The following is a 22,632-nucleotide window of genomic DNA, read 5'->3' on the forward strand; positions in this document are numbered from 1 at the left end:
AGTACTTACGCATTGTTTGATAATGCTAGCACATTGCTTTTGTCTTGAAGTTGTTTTCGCACAACTCTTTCATTATTTTCTTCATCGCTGGAACTTAAATAAAAGAAAATACTCGGATCCATTTAAACTTTTTATATTTTCGTTACTTTCTGCGGTTTATTTTAACACTTCAAATTCTATTGTGACTTAAAAAAACGAAGAAGATGAGAAAAATAATCGATAAACAAAATTACAATTACGATACGTCTTCTTTCGACTGTTATGATCCCAACTCGTTCATTCGATTATCGACTCACGTAATTTGTGTTCGAACGATTGTCGTTTCGTTAACGACTGTCACGATTCGACCCCGGCTTGAACGCGAACTTCATTATTTGCTAAAATTTTTAGAGTGAAACTATTATTTGCTATTTCATTTAAAACAGTCTTTAATGTTTTTATGCATTCTACACCTTGTACATATATTAGCTGTGGCTTATTATTTTTTTCTTTTTCGTCTTTATTTGTATTTTGTGACAGTGATCTTAAATTTACCCACTGATTGCAGTGCAATGGGCAAATTTTTCTTCATCATATCTAAAGCTGCAAATTTGTTTGCAGAAGAAGTTCCACTCAGCTAGTAATTTGGCAGCTTACTTTGATTGAGGGTTGATGTTGCTTTTATTTTTTTGTTACCAGTAGTCAATGTTGAGACCTTTGTGGGTGTGTTTCGTGCTCTTTTAATCACAGGTTGCTTTTTTAGTGCAGCTGATTGCGTAGACGCTGACAAATGGGTCGATGGCAGTAGTTCTGTTGATGCAATTTGTTGTTGTTGTAGCATTTGAAGAGACGGTTGAACAAGTTGTTGTAGACGATTTGTAGTGGTAGTTGTAGGCATACCAGTTGTGCTCACTCATGATGCAGAGAATACTGGAGTGCTGATATGATAACTTATGCTCTCTGCGCTGCATGGCGAGAATGTAGAGCGCATATTGTTGTTGCAGCTTATGGGAGCTGACTGTGTTGGCCTGTTTGCTTTTGATCCGCTCTGTGCCAAATTCGTGTGCGGCATTGAGCACGAGTTTTCGGTATGTAGCGGCATTTTTTGCGGAGTAAGAACTTTCGACTCCCTTTTGGATTCTGTTCTCTCCCAAGAGGGAAAACGTAACACACTCATATTAATTTTTTATTTATTTTACAAGCTACTTTGCTTGGTTCGATTTTTTCTTTTTTTTAATTTAAATATTTGTTGGCTTATCGAGTTTCACTTGATAAAGCACTTTGCACTTTCTATGCAGTTTGCTATGAGTCCTATCTCTTGTTAGCAATAATGCACTTTGAGTTTGTTGATAAAACTTTTATTAACACGGATCGACAGTAAAACACGTCCGATACGCACAGTATAAAAACGCAAATGATGAAAACTCCATATTAAAATTGTTTTTTGTACTAATTATTAAAGCTGTATTCAAATACTTGTGTACTAAACTTGAATTATCGCTTCCTACTAAAAATTTAATTTGCAATATTTTTACCAAAAAATGCAACGACGCCTAAACTGTAACCGCCTTTGAATTGACCGAAGCGTGCTTTAAAAGTCCAGTGGCTTACGGGAATTCAGAAATATATAAGAACCTCACTACCATTTTAACGCAACTTAAATAATTTTTTAAACTTTATTAATTTCTTAAACTTTAAATTCATATAGTTATAAAACATTTTCATTAAAAAGAAATAAAATCCAGTGAACTTAAAGTGTTGTTTGTTATAGTTTCGGAAGCCTCGAACTTTGAGCCGTTGTTGTTTTTGCCCGCAACACTTATTCCTGTCATAAGTTCTGTTACAAGTTAAGTCCCTTATATTGTAGATATGAAATTATAATACTTTTTTTAATGAAGTTAGTTTTATTTATTCATGTAAATATTAAAAAAAAAATTTAAGTTTTATTCGAAATGGTCACCATTCGCTTTTACACAAGCCTTCAAATGGTTAGGCCATTCATCTATTGCAGCACGCACGGTTTCGATGGATATTGACGTCGCTACTCGATCCCAGGATTGTTTGAGACTCTCCAAGTTTCTGTGAGGTCTCAAATTCAGATTCTGATCTGGACTTCCAGACAGCAAATTTTCTGCGGCTATTAGCCACTGTTGGGTGGTTTTTGTTTTATGGGGTGGAGCGAAATCTTGATGAAAGATCCAACGCTGTTCAATTGCTTCACCACGCCTTCGAAGAGATCCTCCTGGTACACTTTTACAGCGGTCTTAGCCCCGTTTTTGCAGAAAGGAAGAGATGTGACACCTTTACACGAAACTCCCCACTAAACCTTTTCAAAGACTAGACGGCGGCCACACTGAACGCTTGGACCATTATTTTTGGCGTCTGTAGAAGTTTTAGCGTGGATTTTGTCGTTTAGCTTTTCAAATACTTCTTCAACAGTGAAGATTTTCTCGTCTGTGAAAATAATGTTTTCATGGCCGTTGACCGCGTGCCACCGAAGAAGCTGCTTGCATCTATCGAGTCTAATTTACTTCAAGCGCGTTGTCAAAAGATGAGCAGCTAAACGACGGAATGCTTTCATGTGGAGAGCATCTCTAATTAGCCTCAAACGGCTTTTAAAGCTGCACTGGTTTGAACCACGCGAGGACTAACTCTTTGTTTTCTGTCTGTTACTTCAAACATTGGGGAAAAACGATTGATCGTACCGCAAACAAATATTCTCGAAATATTAAGTTTTTTCAGCAATTTGCAAATCTCACTTGCACTTTTACCACACTTATGTAATGCAATGCCATGCGATTTTCCGTAGCCCCCCACATCATTGTTAACAAGTGAAATATGCCACGATGCTGAGTATAATATATTATATGAGTGGACAATGCATTCGAACAAAAGCAAAAATAATGGAAGTTTTTGCTGTGAATTTGTTCTCGCCTCATGATTATCTATGCAAGCAGTGAGGCCATGGGAGGATTAACCCTGGTCCTATCCGGAACAAATAGCGAGTCATCGCAACTTAATCTACGTAGAATAAGACCAAGGCAACGAGTATTGAACGTTTTCCAAGACCTGCCAGGTTTTATTAGGGCGGAGAGTTTGCAATTCTTTCTGAAAGTAATTTCTACAGCGTTTATACTCAGGTAACAGGGAGCTACAAGCCCAGTCCAGGTTTGTCATTTCCAAATATGTCCAGTACTTCAAAGTCAGAATTTTACTGGTCTCCATTCTGATGACTCGCCAGCAAGTTACACGGAAGTTACAGCCGCTCCTAACCTGGAGACAGACGCTTCTGGATTTTTGTATAGTTCACTATCCATTTGTATGGTGAAGCGGATACTTATTTTATAGTTGGGGTATCTATACGCCTTTCTCTCAGGAATGCCCTCGTATTTGTTGGTATTTATAGCGCTTCCTGGATTCCTGTCGCTCCTATCGGTGTTTGCCTGTTTCGGTCTGCGAGTGGTATTTTATTTCCCACTTACCCTTCCTATCTGCCGAACATTGCCCTATCTGCCACAGGAAGAGAGGTCATAGATGGTAATTGTTTTACTCCGCCGTACGAGGCTATAGATGTGTTTAGGGTATTGATGGAATAGGTAAACACCGACCTCATCTGTGCTAAACAAATCTACAGCAACATCATAGTTACAAACAATTTTCGGCTGACACCTGTAGACAACATGCGTACCTTGGGAATCGTTTTCAACAAAAAGCACACGTGGAACACATTGATATGTTACAAGCTTCATTATCTTCACAGTTGAACAATATCAAACGCATATTCAGTGCCAAACTACACTCTTACAAAAAATACTTTAATAGGCGTCATAAAAATGCTCCCCCCTCCGTATATGGTACTGGGACTCCAGGATTTTCGAATTAGCACATGAAGAAATGGATCTCCATCTCTTCTGCAGCAATTGCATTCCCTCTATGTTCCTACCTGCACACCCAAGAAATTTGATATCCTCCTTACAGGAGTTGAGTAGTTTGGATCTACATCAAGAGTCGTCAGAGTTCAGTAATAAGTTCCTTGCTTCCTTGCACAAACCTGGAAAACACTAGCAGTATTCGGCAATTTTAAGGAAATAACGGGTGATATTTTAGCTATTATCTTTTTAAACAGTTTGTTTTAACAGCTGACGCACGTTTCGTGTTTTGTTTCACTATAAAACATCTTCAGTTTGGTCTTAATTTAACCATGAATCGTCTTACAAACGAACAAAGCTTGCAAATCATTGAATTTTATTAAAGAATGCGTGTTCTGTTAAGAAAGTTTAAGATCCACTTTTTTATCGAAAAATTATGTTCAGTGACGAAGCTCATTTTTGGATCAAGAATTGCAAGAGCTACCAATGTATCCAGAAAAGGTCATAGCTTGGAGCGGTTTATGGGCTGGAGGTATCGTTGGACCGTACTTCTTCAAAGATGCTGATAATCGTAACGTAACTGTGAATGGTGAGCGCTACCGTGAAATAATATCCAACTTTTTTTGCCCAAAATGCAAGAGCTTGACTTGCATGACATGTGGTTTCAGCAAGACAGTGCCACATGCAACACAGCACGCGTAACAATGGACTTGTTGAGATCCGAGTTCGGTGAACATTTTATTTCACGTTCGGGACCTGTCAGTTGGCCACCCAGATCGTTCGATATAACGCCTTTAGATTATTTTTTGTGGGGCTATGTTGAAGCTCATGTCTATTCAGACAAGCCTGCTTCAATTAACGCATTGGAAGACAACATTAAAGCATTTATATGTGAGATACCTTGCCGAAACATTGGAAAGAGTATGCCAAAATTGGACTAAGCGGATGGACCATTTGAAGCGCAGTCGCGGTCAACATTTGCATTAAATAATCAATTCAAACATTAAATTATATGGACTGTACTAAAAATTTCATGCAGTTTTCTGAATTTTACGTGTGTTTTTTTGAAAAACTTTCCTATAGCTCATAAAAAATCACCCTTTAGATATATTGGCTGATTTAGAGAAAATCACTACTCCAACTACCGATTCCATTTTGGAACTGTCAGTGAAAACAGAGGTACAAGCTTCGGTACAGATTTTCCCTCGTTCCAATCCTGCCTCTAGTTTGTAGTAAGAGAGATTTGTCCGAAGTTCAGTGAAATACGGTGTTAACTACCATTGCAAGCAGTCCTTTGCTCCCCAAAATCCGTACTAATAATCTTCTTATATATAAAAATGAATGCTTGTCTGTATGTCATCGATGAACTCAAAAACTTCTTCACCGATTATTATAAAAATTGGTATATATGTATTTTTCCACGGAGAAGGTTTGTAGAATATGCTCATTGATGCCACTCGCCATCAGGTGGCGCTGCAGAGTAGCAACTTCTGCCCCGTAGCAGCGCGCGCCGGGTACAGCTAGTAATAAATACAAAGACACCCATCATTTCAGCTATTCACAGTAACATTAATACGAAGCTACAAAATTAAAGTTGCACACGGTACATAAAGAACCCATTTAAATTCCACTTCACCAAGATATGGAAGAGGTCTGCTCCTACGCTGCTTGGTACGAAGATATCAACAGTAAAGTCCAAATGATGCCGATTAATCGGCCAGTGGACAAAGAATCGGCCGATGCCGCTTTTTTAAAAAACTACCTGAATATTAATTCATTACACAAACGAATAACTAAATAACATTGTTAAATAAATTAACATTAAATGTCAATTGATTTATGTATTTATGTACATAATTAATACGTGTTAAAAGACTGTAAGCTACTTAATCATTGCATTACCGTACTTTGTTCCTTGATATTTTCCATATTCTTTTTAACATAAATAGTTCATTCGAATTAGATTTCCTAGTTGCACATAAAGTAATAAAAATATGAAGCCAGATTGCGATACCGGGCAATACTCTTGTCGATAATGCAGTAAAAATAACTAGATCACCACTGGAATTCACCAACATACTAACGAAAACACACATTAAAAGAGTAGTTTACAACTGTAAATTAAAGTTTTCGAGTCTATAGTGGGAAAATTACACCAATAAACACAAGACAATAAACGCTGGTAGGTCGGCACCTAAGATTCCCGTTGAGCTGCCGAGCAGTCACATTGCAGATGTATGTACATACATCTTCCTCTTGAGCACTCGTGCTTAACACATAAATAGCTCTTCCACAAATCTCAGCCATACACTTGCCCCTACTGCAAATTACTGCTGATTCATTTAGAGGTATCGGATTTTAAATTGAAATAAAACAACAAAAAATTCAAATTGATCGGGAAATCTTTATTTATTTGTGTAGAGCCATTCATGACACTTATCTTCTAAAGATAACCCCGTTCAAATGTGGGCAGCAATTGCGCCGTAAATCCATTGCTTCATGAACTATGGCAAGCAGAGCCGTCTTTTTGAAACCAAATGCTGTGAAAGACCACGGGCTTGAATTTCCGGTATCAAAAAGCCGGTTATCATTGCCAATTCATCGCCATTCACTGTTACATTGGCGCCAGCCTCGTTTGTTTGACTTTGGGTTGCTCTTCAGTCCACATAGGTAACTTTGCTTATTGACGTAGCCATTAAGCCGAAAATGGGCCTCACCGCAGAATAAAATTCGAGTCCCGAAATGAGGATCTTCGGTGATTTTTCAAGAGTCCAACGACTGAACGTATGACGCTTTTGAACATTCCGGTTTCGGCTGTATTTTATACGCTGTCTAACCAAGATAATTGCGTAAACTACTTGCTTTATGATAGGCTAAGTTGTTAAGATCGGTGCCAAATCCATTCTTCAGGTTCTTCGGCAAAACACTCATTTCCAGCCGCAATATTCTTTTCCTTTCGGGTTGTACGTGGTCTAATCGGTCGAGTACCATTCAATAATATCAAACTATTTTCAATTTTGCCGATGGTTTGCCGGTTCGGTAGGATGATTATGTACACCATAGGTTGGCCAGAGAGCGAATGTATTTGCCAAGAAATAAGGAACAACGATTTAGAACAAACACTAGAATATGTTAATAGCTTCTTCTTCTTAATTGGCGCGATAACCGCTTACGCGATTTTGACCGAGCTTAACAAAGTCCGCGGCGCTGGAATGATTGCGTTGTTTTTGATGGAAATTACGTTGAAAGTTGAACAAGAAAACGTGTTAAGAAATCACGAAGTTGTGATTCACTACTATTTAGCTCATTTCTGATTAATTTGGTTACACGAAATGGTGTCTAAAACTTAACATCTTTCAAAATATTCGATTTTAAAGATTACTGAAAAAAATATTATTTTTATACGCTTGTACGTTGGCCTTTTTATAAATATGGGGTGAAGAGTCCAAGCTCTGACAGATTTTGTTTGCAAAATAAATAAATAAATGTAAAAGTATATTATCTCTCAAATTTTTTTCTAAATTCTATGTCCTTTTAGCTATCCAAAAAGGTATAATATTCGAAGAATATCATAATACAACGTGACGGATGTAAGGCATCAGACCCGAAGTTTACGAACCGGATTGGGCAGCATATTGCCGAGAAAAAGCAGCGCTCAACCGAAAGTGAACGCAAAAGGCCGGCGATGAAGAAAAGACGCAAAGACGGGGCTAAAAAGTCAAACGTCAGGGAACGGGAATACGTCTGCTTTTGACGGCGGGTGACGGTTCAGCTGTCGATCGCAGTAATATACCACCTGCCAAATTACTCATTCTTTGTTTGAGGTTTGGAAAGATTACGTGGGGAGTAGGTAGGGTATTGTGCGCCATCCAGCAGATAACAACCACAACACGCGCAGGAAGGACGACGTAGAGAAAGCTCTCGGCTCTGGAATCAAAAAATCCGCAGATTCTTCCTAAGATCAGTAAACAGAATAAGAACAGGGATAATCGATGACTTTAGGGTGGTGACAGTAGACGGCGTCAAGAATCAACATCTACTCTAGCGTCGTGCTACTTATCACACGAAAACAGTGCACCGATGAGCGAGCTTCAAAGGCTGTCGTGGACAACTAGCGAGAGGAGGCGAAATGTAAAGCCAAGAAGGAATATTGGAAAGACTTTTGCGGTGAAATAGGAAAAACTAATGAGGTGACCAGGCTTAGGAAACTTATATCAAAGAATCCAGCCTACCGAAATTAATACGTAAGAGAAATGACGTTTTGACTGACAATTGTAAAGAGCCGTTAGAGGACTTAGTCAGTGTTAACTCACCAGGGTGCAACAGCGATACCAATGATCACGAAGCTGAAAGCGATAGTATTTATATTGTGCATTCCTGGGGATATAATTACAGAAAACAAAGTAGAACGGGGAGTTATCTCCTGTGAGTCATTAAAATCTTCAGGAGTTGATGGAATATTACTGGCCAAGATCAGGAAGACTTGGGGTGCCGTGGCTAAGGGAAATCTTCATAGGATATCTGAAGTTTTTGTACCAAAAGCAGGTAAATACAACCCTACTTACTCGAAAGAATATATACCGATAAACGTTGGAGATGAGACTATTAGGTAAAGGCAGCCTATCCAAGGCTCAACACGCTTATACTAAGGGCAAGTCTGTAGACATTGCCCTGCATTCGCTAGTACTTAATATATGTAGATACGTACTCTCAAAGAATATTTCTTGAAAACATTTCTAGATATCTCAGTGGCATTCAACAAAGAGGAGGAGGCTACCCATTATGCCCAGAGACGCAATTCATATGCGGATCCAAAATCTACTAGGTCGCAGAAGAATAAGAGCCGAGTGGAACGACGTCTGGTTAGTCAGACTAGTATGCATGGGTACCCCTGAAGGTGGTGTGCTATCACGGCTTCTATGGCTACTAGTGTTTAACAGGATACTAAAGAAATTTGATGGGGAAGCTTCCCAGCTAGTAGCATATGCGGATGACATTGCCATTGTAGTAAAGGGGAATGTCTTAGCGCCATCAGTAGCATCATGACAAATACAGTCCGCGTCAGAAAAAAGGAACCGCGATTATTCATGAAGTATAAAATATAGGTACATATTCAAAATTTTTTTACATTAAAGTATGTACAAAACTACGAGTCGCAATTACTCAATAAGCCGTGTAGTCTCCATCGTTGTCGAGTATAGGCTGGCATCTTCTCCGCATGCTTTGAACTAACTTTTCTGCGTAGCTCGTCGACAAAGAGGACCAGATTTTGTGAAGATGACGCACGAGTTGCTTTAAATCGTGGACTGGCTTTCCGGCAATATGCGTTTTCATAATTCCCCACACATTTTCAATGGGGTTGGCGTCTGGGGACTGGGAAGGCCACTCCATTACTGTGACGCCATTTTCTTGTTTCCATAAAAATACCGCCTCGAAACGTTTCGCGTATTCTCACTCATATTTGTTTGGTTGCGTTTACGAGAAAATTTCGAACCACACTAACCTGAGTTATCGCTGGTGTCGTAGCCCTTGAGGGGGACTATTGCGCAGAAAAAGCAGAACGAAATATATCATGAAGTTACAAAAAAAAAACCGGTTATTTTCTTCTGACAAAGACTGTACTCTCAGATCAGTTGAGCAAAGGGCAGATCTGTCTAAATGCGGACAAAACAAATAGCATAAATTTCGACAGTAGTAATTGTAAACGGCGCTGTACTTACTCTCAAATAACATGCAAAATATCTTGCAGTAGTACTAAATAGCAAGCTACTGTGGAACCGAAATGTAGAAGAAAGGGTGAGAAAGACCAATAATACCCTCTACGCATGTAAAAAGATGGTTGCGCAAACTGGGATATAATCCCTCTCTGATGCATTGGTGCTACACAGCAGTGGTCAGTTCAATACTTCTTTATGGTACCCTGGTGTGGTGGACCTAGTCTAAAAAAATCTTCATACATTGCACCTATGACGAAGGCTCAGCGAGTAGCTGCTTCATGTATTGTACTTGTATTACGGGAGCGCTAAGAACGATTCCAACTATCGCCCTCGAATACATACTTGAGCAACCATCGATAGATCTTTTCGCAGAAAACCTTCCAGCGATATCTGCAGCCAGACTAAAAGCCCTAATCAAACTCTTACAAGATCTATGCGCGTAGCTCAATAAACTGGAACAATGTAGTCAATATGGACTATATAGCTCAGGTTTTTAAAGGGAAAAAAGGTTCAAGATTACTATTGGAAAAGAGGTTGGTGTAAAGGCTTTAGCTTCAAACGCAATACACTTAGCTTTTTGATGGACGGTTCTAAAATGACTGGTGGAGTAGGCGCTGGGATATACTGTCCGGAGTTAGAACGAAGAAAGTGATAAAAGCTTCCAGATCACTACAGTATATCCAAGACTGAGGTTTTCACAGTTGGAGAGGCAGCACACTCAGCTCGTGATCTATTGGGATCAACTCCAAGGTTCTGGCAGCCATCAAAGCAATTACATCGTTTAGTATAACGTCGATCGTTCTTCAAAGGAGGGAGGTAGTAGAAAGGTTGGCAACGAATTGTAAGCTACACTTTATTAGGGCATTACAAGGAGTGAAATAGGAGTCGCTATAGCGAAAAACAGCCTCTCTCTATCCTCGGATTTTGCACCAAACGATTGCTTTCAATAGATTCAATGGCTGTTCTGCAAAGGCTTTGGGTTGCTTTTCAGTTAAATACCGTAATTTTTGTTATTGAAGTAGCCATTAGCCAAAAATGGGCCTCATCGTTGAACACCATAAATGTTCACAGAACGTCGATTTTCGTAATACCTTTGAACGATCTGTACACGTTGTTGAGTCGTAAATCTGTCCATGCTGAAATGTCAAGGAATATGTAGGAATATATTACATTTTTTTTTAAATATGCCACAAATCAGTTAACGTTACAATTTTCCGTCATTTAAGCCTTGGATTCTAGTATTATTTACTGGAACACAATAATATATATATGAACATTTGATTTCAAGGGCAATTCCATTATACAGTTTTTCTTTAACACAGAAGTTAATAAATATAGCAGATTTTTTAAGTAAAACTTCTTAGTCGTCGATGGACGAGCGAGAATGGAGAGTAAAATTTCAAGGCCAGTGCTAGTGCGTACTATAAAGTGCTATCCATTCCGGCGTCGGATTTATTGGTATTGCCTTGCGGTAATTTGTGCCGTTGCTGTGGTCCTGGAATCGCTGCGTTTGTGCGGGGGATAAGCGCTTGGAGTAGTGCGCGTTGTTGCCACGGTTTGCTTCCGGCGTTTACCTACACCGGTCGACCCTTCTCCGTTTTTTGTAAATTTTGTCTATTTGTATTCTCTGCAAATGTGGTGAATTTATTAAGATATATATTCTTTCTCTCTCTCTCGCTCTCATTCTCTCTCGGGTCTCTCCCTCTTTCTTTGTCTGCCTTGAAAGTTTCACTTCTGTTATGTGTACTACGCTACACGCAATTTTTTTATTATCTTTAAAGAAGATATCATTTTTGTATATGGATGAATCAGCTTAATGATTATATTCCAAAACTTTAACATATTTCGATATGATCAATATAGAACCCCGTTTTTAAGATAGAATTGAAGACTCCACTCACCTTGCTCCGATTGGGCAACAGCTTGTTGATACATCTCTTTGAAGCGTGCTTGTTTCCCCATAAATAAACGCGATCGTATATTTTGTATTTCTTGTTTACGTTCCTCCCGCCGTTCCTCTTTAGATATTAAGTGACCCTTCTCAAATTTCGTTTTTATATCGTGCATGGCTGGGCCCAAGCCCAACGCACGTTTTTTTGAGCCGACAAAATCCGCTTCATAATTTTCGGTACTATTTTTATCGACTTCCGCATCGCTACCACCATTGTCGCTACACGAAGAGTAATCGCTCACACCATATCGTTCACTCATCGCTTTTATGCTTAAATCAGAATTAACTCCTTGTGCTCTCAGTTTTGCGATTTTCGATAAAATCGAATTGCTGTTCTTAATAAAACTTCTTTGCGGTTCGTCATTACCTATCTCTTGATGTGCTGTATTTTCAAAAACTTTAAATCTAGAGCGTACATTGAGGTGTTGTAATTCCTTTAAACCGAGGTCGGGCTTGTCAGAAGCTGAATTCAATAAAAATATATTTTTTCGTGAGAATAATTGAAATATCATAGAAAGATAAGTATAGAATTTAATTTGATATTTTAAAGCGCGTATGTAATCATATATGTACATATATACATAGGTACTTCGCGTGATTACCTCACATATATGTACAGGGATGATAGATTATAAGATTGCGACATTTGTGAGACTATTTCTGACTGTGACATAACAAGTTAACAAGATAACTATATAACAAGGAACAACCAATGAATTGATGTATTGTATTGTATACAAGGTGAAGTCCAAAATAAACAAGACTGGCGTCATAAAAATGTTTTCGATGGCTCCATCTTTTTAATGAGTTAGGGCGTTGGAAGTTACATTCCTATCTGACTTCCAGTGAAAGCTTTGTGACATTCGGTTCAGTGGAAGCGAAGTTGTTGCGTCTAAAGTGTCATCGGTACAAAAATGAGTTTCGAACAAAGAGCTAATACCAAATTTGGTTTTAAAATCGGTAAAACGTTTACCGAAACATTTGAATTGATGAAAAACGTTTATGACGATGATTTTCTATCTCGTGCTAGAGTTCATGAGTGGCTTACACGTTTCAGATATGGTTTTTTTTCCTCCTTTATTAATTACACCTATCATATGACACTAAGTAATTCTTTCTACAGCTTGGATTTCATAACATTAATCATTATCAATATTACATTTTGGTTAAGTTTTTGTGTGAGTTTACAAGTGTATGTACATAGCTTTAAATTATTCTAGTTATCAGCTGGGTCGTTTGGTCGTGGTTGGTCGTTTGAGCCGCCTGGAGTTTGCCCTTTCTGTTGATGAGAGTTGTCGCATGACAGTATTTGTATGGTTTATTAAACGGGCAATATGATTTGTGCTGCGTTTGCGGATGATTTCTGCTACTGTATCGATATTGAGGTCGCAATGAATATCTTCGTTTGGGAGTACCAAGTTGCATTAGTTATAGTTCTGAGTATTTTTGATTGTAGTCGTGGAATAATGTTAAAGTTACTTTTACTTGCAGTTTTCCAGATTTCTATGCCGTATGCCCAGATTGGCACAATCACAGTTTTGTATATAAGGGTTTTATTCAGCAATGACAGTTTCGAGCGCCTGCCAAGTAGCCGGTATATTTGTCGGAATCTGTTTTTTACCTCATTTCTTTTCAACGTAATATGTTCTTTCCAGAGAAGTTTAGAGTCAATAGTCATTCTAAGGTACCTTGCTTTGGTGTTTATTGGGATTTGTGAATTGTTTATTGTCAGATTCTTGTGTCCTACTTTCTTGTTACAATAAACTGCATGAATTGTTTTGCCACTATTGATTTGTATACCCCAAGCATTAAACCAGGTTAGTGTTTTGTTCAAAATCTGTTGTAACTTGTTTGTTGCTGCTTCTAAGGTTTTATGAGTTGCCAATAGGACGGTGCCATCTGCAAAAGTTGCTATCATGTCGATACTTGCAGGCAATGGAATATCAGATGTGTACAGCACATATAAAAAGTACAGGCCCTAGTACAATGTCCTGAGGTACACCGGCTTCCATGAGTTGAATGTTAGAGTATTTGTCTCTATATTTCACATAAAAGTATCTGTTTGCTAAATATCATAGCTTTCCATTAACAAAAAGTAGTCGAGTGGAAGATACTGTATAAGTTTAAATATTAAACCCTTGTGCCACACTCTGTCGAAAGCTTTCGCTACATCAAGATACAGAGCAACGCATGTATTTCTTTTATCAATTTCTGACAATATTTTATTTGTTACTCTATGTACCTGTTGTATTGTTGAATGTTTTCTACGAATGTGAAGGAAATAAGTTTCGCGTCTGTAGTATGGGGTCAAGGCGGTCAAGTATAAGCTTCTCAAAAAGTTTAGATAATAATGGTAATAACAACAAACTTCAGAGGCGTCTTTATTAGGTTTGAGTATTGCGATGATTTCAGCAACCTTCCAAGGCAGTGGAAAATACTTCATTCGTAATGCTGAGTTAAATATATTTCTTAAGTAGAAAGTGGCTTTGTCAGGTAACTCCCTTAGAATCTTTTCTGTGATTCCGTCATATCCTGGGGATTTATTTACGTCAATTTTTGTCTCAATTGCTATTCGTATCTCTTTCGAAGTTATTTTCTTGATTGGTATATTTATGTTATTTGTGAGGTGAGCATGAAATTCAGAATTGTCAATGGCTTGGTTATTATGTTGATTTGTAAATGTTTTTTTTAAATGATCAGCGAGTATTTTTACTTTTTTTTGTGTTTTCGCCCAAGAATTTGTCCTTGTTCTTAGAGGGGATTGGTGCATAACTGCGTTGCCGATTTTTTTACAGGCCCTCCATAGTGTATAGTTTTGTAGCTCTACTAGCTCCCAGTGATGCGATATATTTTTCAAATTTTTCGTCCTTGTCCACTTTTAATATATCTTTTATTTCTTTTGTTGCTATATTCAGCCTTTTTTTAATATCTGGTGAACGTGTAGATTGCCATTAGTTTTTGTTTTTCTCTGATTTTTTCCAAGATTTTATGGGGTAATTTGTGTTTGTTGTTACTCATCTTGACTATAGGTGTGGAAGTTGTTGTTGCATACACTATACTGTCATTGAAGTATGCGATTGCGGAGTCTATTTCTTTTTCGCTCTTTAGCGGGACTTTAATGTTAAGGCTTTTCTTCATAATTTTACGAAAATAGTTTCAGTTCGTATAATTATTGTAAAATTTGTGTGTCTTGTAGTTTAGGATAGGACTGGTTTCATAGCTTAATAATATTGGAGAATAGTCAGATGAGAGGTCAAAGTTTGGAGTTATTTCCAGTTGCTCACTTTTAATATTATATCTTCCGTAATGTAAAAGTCAATTAAATCAGGTCGCTTATGCATATCAGTTGGCCAATAAGTTGGTTCTCCAGAGCTTAAAAAGATACTTTTATTTTTGATTATTTCATCGTAAAAATTTTTTCCTTTCGCGTTTATTATTCTGGAGCCCCATACGGTATTCTTTGCATTGAAATCTCCGCCTGTAATAAAACGGCCTTCAAGAGTTTTAAGAAAGTCAAGGTATAGTGTCTTAGAATTTTTGTGTTTAGGAGGGCAATATATGGCAGAAAGGGTTTAATGCCGACTAAAGTCCTCAACTTGTATAGATGTCGCTTGCAAGTGGTCCTGTCTATAGTTGTTCGCATCAATGCATTTAATGTCTTTGTTAAAATTACTGCCGTTCCACCATGTGCCTTGCCATCAGGGTTATTGGTGTGATAAATAGTATAGTTAGGAATGTTTAAGTAATTTCTATCTGTGAATTGTGTTTCAGATATTAGAGCTGCGTCTATGTTATTGTTTTTTAGAAACGTTTTTAGTTCCAGTGCATGTTGGCTTAGACCATTAGCGTTCCACAGGACAATTCTTAATTTATCTTGTTTGTTCATTAAATTTAGCGAAAAGTAACGTGATCATGTTTATCATTGCAGACATTTGTGAGATTAATTGTTTCATCATATCTTTCATCTCTGAAATTTCTTTGTTTTCCGTTATAGTTGCTCCAATAGTTTGAGCATCATTTTTAGCGTTTATGGCTGTTACTTGGGCGTAAGATAAATTTGGTGTTGTAGTACTGTGTTGGGTTGTCATATTGTGTAGTGTAGTTTGTGATGCAACTTTTTCTTCTGTGTTTGTAATTGTGGTGGGATTTTTTTGTCTGAGAATTGGAAATTGCTGTGTTTTTAATGATTTGTATATCATACAGCCCTTGTAATTGGCTGTGTGGTTTTTACCACAGAGAGGATATTTTATTTCGTTGATATCCTTTACTGGACATTCTAGGGCTTTATGACTGCCAGCACATTTGACGCACACAGGTGATTTGAAATAAAAATTTTTTGTGTGGCCGTATTTTTGACAGCTTGTGCATTGAGGCAAAGTGCGTTATTGATGTGGAGGTCCAAATTTAATTTTGCAATGTAGTAGATGTGTAATAGTGTATATATCTTTGTTGTTGGGTTTGGTTTTTAATTCAAGTGTAAACAGTGGCAAAGGTGCTTTGGTAGTACCGTATACGATATTATGAATATTTGTAGCCTCATGTCCAAGTTTCCTAATTCTTTTACAATTTCACCTTTATCTGTGGAGTTATGCAAATTCCTCAGTATCACTTTAAATCCCCTTTGTTCTTTGTATATATATATGTATAATACTGACTCTCTTATATGTATAATACTGAGTATTTTTTCTTCTAATAATTAAGATATTTGTGTATAGTGGTATGACTATTTGGGTTGAATTTTTACTTCATTGTTTTGCAGTACTTTCAGTTCAAAAACGCAACTCGGAAGTTTGCTTAGCGCATCGGTTAAATATTTAATGTATTCAACATTCTGTACAAATATAGGTGGTGGTTTTGGAGTTTTAGGTTTTTTGCTGCTTATTAGTGTTGTTTGTCCCACTGTTTTGTGTTACTTTTTCTTTTTCATCATCAAGAGAGAGTATATCAAATCTGTTTGATGACAGAGTATACGGGATTGATTTGTTATTTGTTGGTTTACTTAACCAGTAGGTTGTAATTGTTTTTTGGTTTGCTAATGTTTTATGTTGGGCGGCCGCCGTAGCCGAATGGATTGGTACGTGATTACCATTCGGGATTCACAGAGAGAACGTTGGTTCGAATCTCGGTGAAACACCAAAATTAAGAAAAACATTTTTCTAATAGCGGTCGCCCCTCGGCAGGCAATGGCAAGCCTCCGAAAGTATTTCTGCCATGAAAAAGCTCCTCATAAAAATATCTGCCGTTCGGAGTCGGCTTAAAATTGTAGCTCCCTCCATTTGTGGAACAACATCAAGACGCACACCACAAATAGGAGGAGGAGCTCGGCCAAACACCCAAAATGCTTGTACGCGCCAATTATATATATATATATAATGTTTAATGTTTATTGGTGGTTTCTGTTGTTTCTGTATTCTTATCTGGAGAATTACGTATTCTCTTTGGAAGAGAAAGTTCTTTGTTGTTCTCACCTTCTTTTGCCTGCATAACTATGTTTGGGCATGTAGACATGTTTGGCGAGTATGAGAAAGTTGAAGAGTTTGTTGTAGCGGTTCTGCTTGTTGATGCTGATGTTGTAACTGTTGTGATTGTTGTTGCGCTTGTGAGAGCAACCAGACAGGTGGTGGAATGAGAAATGCTGATTAGATCAATTGGAGTTTGGCATTGCTCATTCCATGGGAGAGAAGTTGTGGGTAGAGAGTTAACGGCGGTTTCCGAGGTGAGGTTGTACAGCTGATGACTTACTCTTTATTTCACTTGCCGAGAACGGAACATTGTAGCTGGAGTTAGCACTTGTTAGTTGCTTTTGCGCTGGTGAGCGGATCCTCTCTTTGGGAGGAGAGCGCCCCACAGGCGTTTTAAATGTTGATTATTTTCACTAGTTGTTTTTATTATTTTTGTGTTTTTATTTTGTTTGTATTTATATTTGCAAAACAAATGTAGGGCTAGGTCTTAGGTCTTAGGTTAAATGGCTGCCCTAGCTAAAGGGCTCACTTGGACAAATGTTAAGAAATTCGTCCGTTGTGGTGCCATACATGGAAGAGGAGAAAGGAGATGGGAAGGAAGAAGGAGCCTTGGGATTAGATACGATGATGACCATACATTTTACGACGGCGCCGACGGGGGCTGATTTGCGTTCGTAGTTAGCCGTAACAAGCTACTAATGAACTTCACCAAATTGATGATATTTACACCGGCTATATCCGTAGGCGTAGCGAAAAAGCGAGAGCCCAGAAGTCTCAGTCTTTGCCAGACGAGACCAGTGCAGCTGAGAAGAAGGTCTTGAGATGATTCCACCTCGTCCTCCAGACAGTTTCTGCAGAACGCACCTGAGGCAATCCCAAGTCTTACGGCGTGAACACCTAACAGACAATGTCTGGTAAGGATGCCCACCAAATTTGAGAGCTGGGGCTTTGTTAGCCTTAGGAGTTCCCTTGAGCGTCCCCGATCTACCCGTGGCCAGAAGGATCTCGCGACCTTGCACGTTTGCGCACTAGCCCAGCGCTCGCTGAGTTGACTCGAGGCCCATCTTTCCAGGAGCAGACCACCGGTTCTCAGGGGAACCCCAATTCTCTCATTCCGCGACGAAACCGTCTCCAAAGTTCCCTGTCTAGACAGCTCATCAGCCCAGCAGTTTCCCTCTATGCTGCTGTGACCGGGAACCCAAATGAGCCTGATGATGAAGTATTCGGATGCAATCGAAAGAGAAGCCAGACATTCCCCGACCATTATCGAACGCACAAACAGCGAGCCCAAGGCCCTAATTGCCGATTGGCTATCGGAGTAAATATTTACTTCTTTAACGGAAATTACCGAATTAAGCAGCCAGTCCACCGCTTCCTTAATTGCGGATACCTCGGCTTGGAAAACACTACAGTGGTCCGGGAGCCTAAATTTAAGTTTGATGGGAGGCTCCTTACAGAATACTCCCCCACCAACCCTTCCGTCCAACTTCAAGCCATCCGTGAACATGTTTGCCATGCCTTGCCGCCGAATGTTGCACCCCGCCCACTCATCCCTTGAGGGAATGTGAGTAGAAAAAGGTCCGCTCGGACCCAGCGTGGGTGTACAGTGGTCCCGAACCATAGGGATGAACTCAAAGTTTTTAAGAATGCTAGAGTGTCCGTAACTTAAGTCTAGCCTATGGCCCGAACACCTTAATCTGATTGCGGCGCGTGCAGCGGTAGTTTTTCCTACAATGTCCACGGGCGCCACATTCAGCATTGCGTTAAGCGCTAAAGTAGGAGTGGTACGGAGAGGCCCGCTGATTCCAATGAGGGCAGACCTTTGTACCCTCTCCAGCTTCTTAACTGATACCATGCTTTCTAGCGAGTTCCACCAGACAAGGACTCCGTATAGCAAGATTGGTTTTATAATCGTGTTATAAAGCCAAAAAGTGACTATAGGCGAGAGGCCCCATCTTTTGCCGATAGTGCCCCTGCAACCATACAAGGCGACTGTTGTCTTTCTGATTTTCTCCTCAATGCTTGGCTTCCATGTAAGACGTCTGTCAAGGATGAGTCCCAGGTACTTCTCCTTGTCAGAGAGCACCAACGGAGCGCCCGATGTTGAGGGGAGAAACACTCTTGGTATTTTGTATTTCCTCGTAAATAAGACGTGCTCCGTCTTCAGAGGATTTATCGATAGGCGGTCCAATTTATAACTAGATTCAGATAGCCCTGCATCAGTTCCATCAGAGTATCTAGAATCTTGCCTCTGACAATAAGTGCCACGTCATCCGCGTAGGCAATCACCTTACAGCCCCTCCCCTCCAGCGCCTTGCGGAGTGCCTCTGTTCACTTGCCGGCGGAGAGAGGTGTCACGCCATTCTGCCAAGACCGTTCTATCGGTAAGCATCGTGTGGATAAGCCTTATGAGTTCGGTTCCGACTCCTAGTTTACCTAGCCACCTGGTGATTGCCTCCGAGAGGACATTATTAAAAGCCCCCTCAATGTCGAGGAAGGCACCTACAGTGAGCTCCTTCTGGTGGAGGGACACTTCGATGTCCTTAACAATTGAATGCAAAGCAGACTCTACCGATCTGCCTTTACAGTAAGCATGTCGAGCGTACGATAAACGCCCCCGAGGAATTTCACTCCTTATGTGCAGATCAATCAGCCTCTCCAGAAATTTTAGCAGGAACGAGGAGAGACTGAATGTTCTGAAATCCTTAGGGGATACATGTGAAGTCTTTCCTGCCTTGGGTATGAAAGTTACTCTCACAGCCCTTCAAGATCTGGGTATGTAACCCCTATGTATGCAGCTCGCGTAGATAGGAAGAAGCCAATGACAAGATACCTCAGCAGATTTCTGCAGTTGAGCCGGTATAATGCCATCGGGCCCAGGAGACTTGAGGGGCTGGAAAGAGTCAATCGCTCAAGCCTCGCTTATTCAGCCAGCGGTGGTGGGTGCGTGGAGTGCTATGCGTCCTATCCCAGCCGATGTTAAGCGGATTTGTCGGAAAATGGGCTAAGATAGCACAAGATGTATTGTGCTGCAGTACACAAGGCGGTATAACCTTGTCAGCACTTTAAGCTAAGGTGTCGAGGTACCTGTGCCGAGAGCTGCATGGCTGGTAATGTCTAAATAACCAGTCTTTAGCGGTCCCCTTCAATGCCCAGGCAAAGTCGGTTGTATTAAGTGCCTTACCACGGCATGCCGGATCTGCCGGGGTGGACCACCCCTTCCGTGCCTACTCGTGGGACCAAATAGCGAATGGAATCAAAAATAATAAAAGAAAAAGAACGAGTTAAGGAGTTAACGGAGAGTTTGCTGGGAACGCTCTCCGAGGACGATCTACTGGCCTCCAGCCAGGAAACGATTGTCGAGCCATGTACGAGAGGTGCAAAACACAGCACCTCTTCCCAGACCAAGCCTACTTAAGTCGGCTACCAAGACGACCTCTGGTGAGGTAATGCCAAGGTGACCCCTGGCAATTTTGTCCCGGTGACCACTGCGAAGGTTACCAAGAACCAAAATAAGAAGTCGTCCGGTGCCCTGCTCAAAGCGCGCTACCTGAGGGCGAAATGCATTCTAGCAAAGATTGCCAAGAATGGACAAGCCGGTAAAGCGCACGAGCGGGACGTCGAGGACTGTATGAAGTACAAGGCCGCGATCAGTAAGTACGAGGCTGCGACCACAGCAAAACTTAACCAGCCACAACAACAGCCTAAATCGGCACGGAGCTCGGCTAAACGTAACCGCTCATAGGATGTGAGTGGACGCGAGGTCAAAAAGAGCAAATACTCCTCAGCCCAGGGCCTTCAACCAGTGCGGCAGCCGCGGCCGCGAGGGCGGCTTACAGTGAGGTGGCCAGTGATCATCTCCAAGTTGCCCTCGTGGACGCAAAAACCAATAGTGGAAGGGCGGTGTTGCCCCTTTGTGATGCTATTGAGGGGCGTCTATCGAGTACGGTCGTCAGGCACCTCATAGACAATAAGGGACCAGCACCTTTCTTCGCCTCGGGTGACATCTGTCGGGGTTGTAGGGTTATAAAATGTGCCAATCAGTACTCGAAGGAGTTTCTGGAGGAGAGCCTTGCTACGGTTACCAACGCCTGGGAAGGGCTTTCGCTAAAGCTCATCCCTACCTCAGAAATTCCTAGGCGACCACGAGCTAGAATCTGGTTGCCGAAAATGGAGCTGGACAGTTCGGAAATTGTCCAGAGTCTGAAGCTGCAGAATCCTGAGGTTCCTATGGATGACTGGTCTGGCATCAAAGTAGAAGAACCTCAGCAGCATAGCTCCGCCGTATTACTGCTGATAAACAACGAGCTGCGGTTGTCTGGGACGGACGCAGATTCTGAACAGGGGGAGCAGTCGTTAAGGTAAGCAACACTTTTGAACAGTTTGTTAAAAGTAGTTCAAATTAACCTTCATCATTCAAAACCAGCCACCGATAACCTACAAGTCACCCTCCGTGAGGAGGACATCGATGTCTGCCTGATACAAAAGCTTTGGATCTGGCAGCAAAAAATCATGGGACTGAGGAACAGATCCTATGACCTATTTTATGTCCAAACTGATGGTAAGCCCAGGGCCTGTATCCTAGTTAGGAACACAGTTAATGCCTTGCAGTTGCTTCTGCTTGGTGTCTGCCTACATGGCCCACGACAAATCGGCGCCTCCAGAGGAGATGCAGCATCTAGTGGATACTCTCCAGCCCAGGAAAGAGAACACCCTGATCGGATGCGACGCGAACGCCAGACGCACCATTTGGGACAGCAGCGAGATCAATGAACGGGGTGAGTCTCTATTTGATTTTATACTTAACCATAATTTACTTATCTGGAACAAGAGCAACACCCCAACCATTGTTTTCCCGTCATCGGAAACATCAAGAGGTTGGGAGAAAATTCTTGATATTTCTCTTTCGACAAACTCATCTACTGTTAGGGTTGAAAATTAGACGGTCTCCCGGAAGAACTCTTTTTCGGACCACAGGTTGATCCTCTTCGAAATCGATTTCGTTCGGGAAACCTTGCTACCCCGTAGGAACCCTAAAAGATGTGACTGGTCTGAAGCCACGTGTCGTACTTTGGATGTACAACTTAGTGGTTCTGCCAATTTTGATATACTGTGGCCTAGTTTGGTCGGTAGCTCTTCAGAAGGGCTACAACACCACTAAATTAGAGAGAGTGCAAAGAACTGCATGTGTGGTCATCAATGGTGCGTGTAGAACATGTCCCACTGCTGCGCTCAACGGTATTCTGCACTTACTTCCTGTGGACTTACTTCCTGTGGACTTACTTCCTGTGGATCTGCAGGTTAAATCCATTGCTGCTCAGAGTGATATTAGGCTCAAGGAGATCGGCCTTTGGAGACCACTTCCTGTAGGACATAGTAGCATCTTAAAGCAGATCTCCCCTTCCTTCTCTGTTATTCGCACTGATCTCTCCATCCGCAAACTGTGCTTTGAGGGCTGTGCTAGGGCTATCTTTCCGAGCAGGCAAGATTGGAAAGAGGGGAGAGTCGGTGTGGATATAGATACTTCTGTTTTCACTGACGGATCCAAAAAGGAGTCTGGAGTGGGAGCGGGGGCTTACTCTAAATCAGGCAGCATTTAGGTCTCCTTTAAACTGCCGGAAACAGCAGCGTTTTCCAAGCAGAAGTCTTTGCGA

The 22,632-nt window shown here is 40.6% G+C and overlaps 1 protein-coding gene across 1 annotated transcript in view; it reads right to left on the reverse strand.

Annotated features, from left to right (window-relative positions):
* Positions 1 to 11,404: 11,404 nt before the first annotated feature.
* LOC129251455 (uncharacterized) overlaps positions 11,405 to 22,632 on the reverse strand; it is a 254,651-nt gene continuing 243,423 nt past the window's right edge. The window contains exon 7 of the mRNA XM_054890805.1: positions 11,405 to 11,979. Coding sequence (XP_054746780.1) covers positions 11,420 to 11,979 — 560 coding nt within the window. The 3' untranslated portion in view covers positions 11,405 to 11,419. The remainder of the gene's footprint in view (positions 11,980 to 22,632) is intronic.

Source organism: Anastrepha obliqua, unplaced genomic scaffold (assembly GCF_027943255.1).
Source record: "Anastrepha obliqua isolate idAnaObli1 unplaced genomic scaffold, idAnaObli1_1.0 ptg000020l, whole genome shotgun sequence".
NCBI lineage: Eukaryota > Metazoa > Arthropoda > Insecta > Diptera > Tephritidae > Anastrepha > Anastrepha obliqua.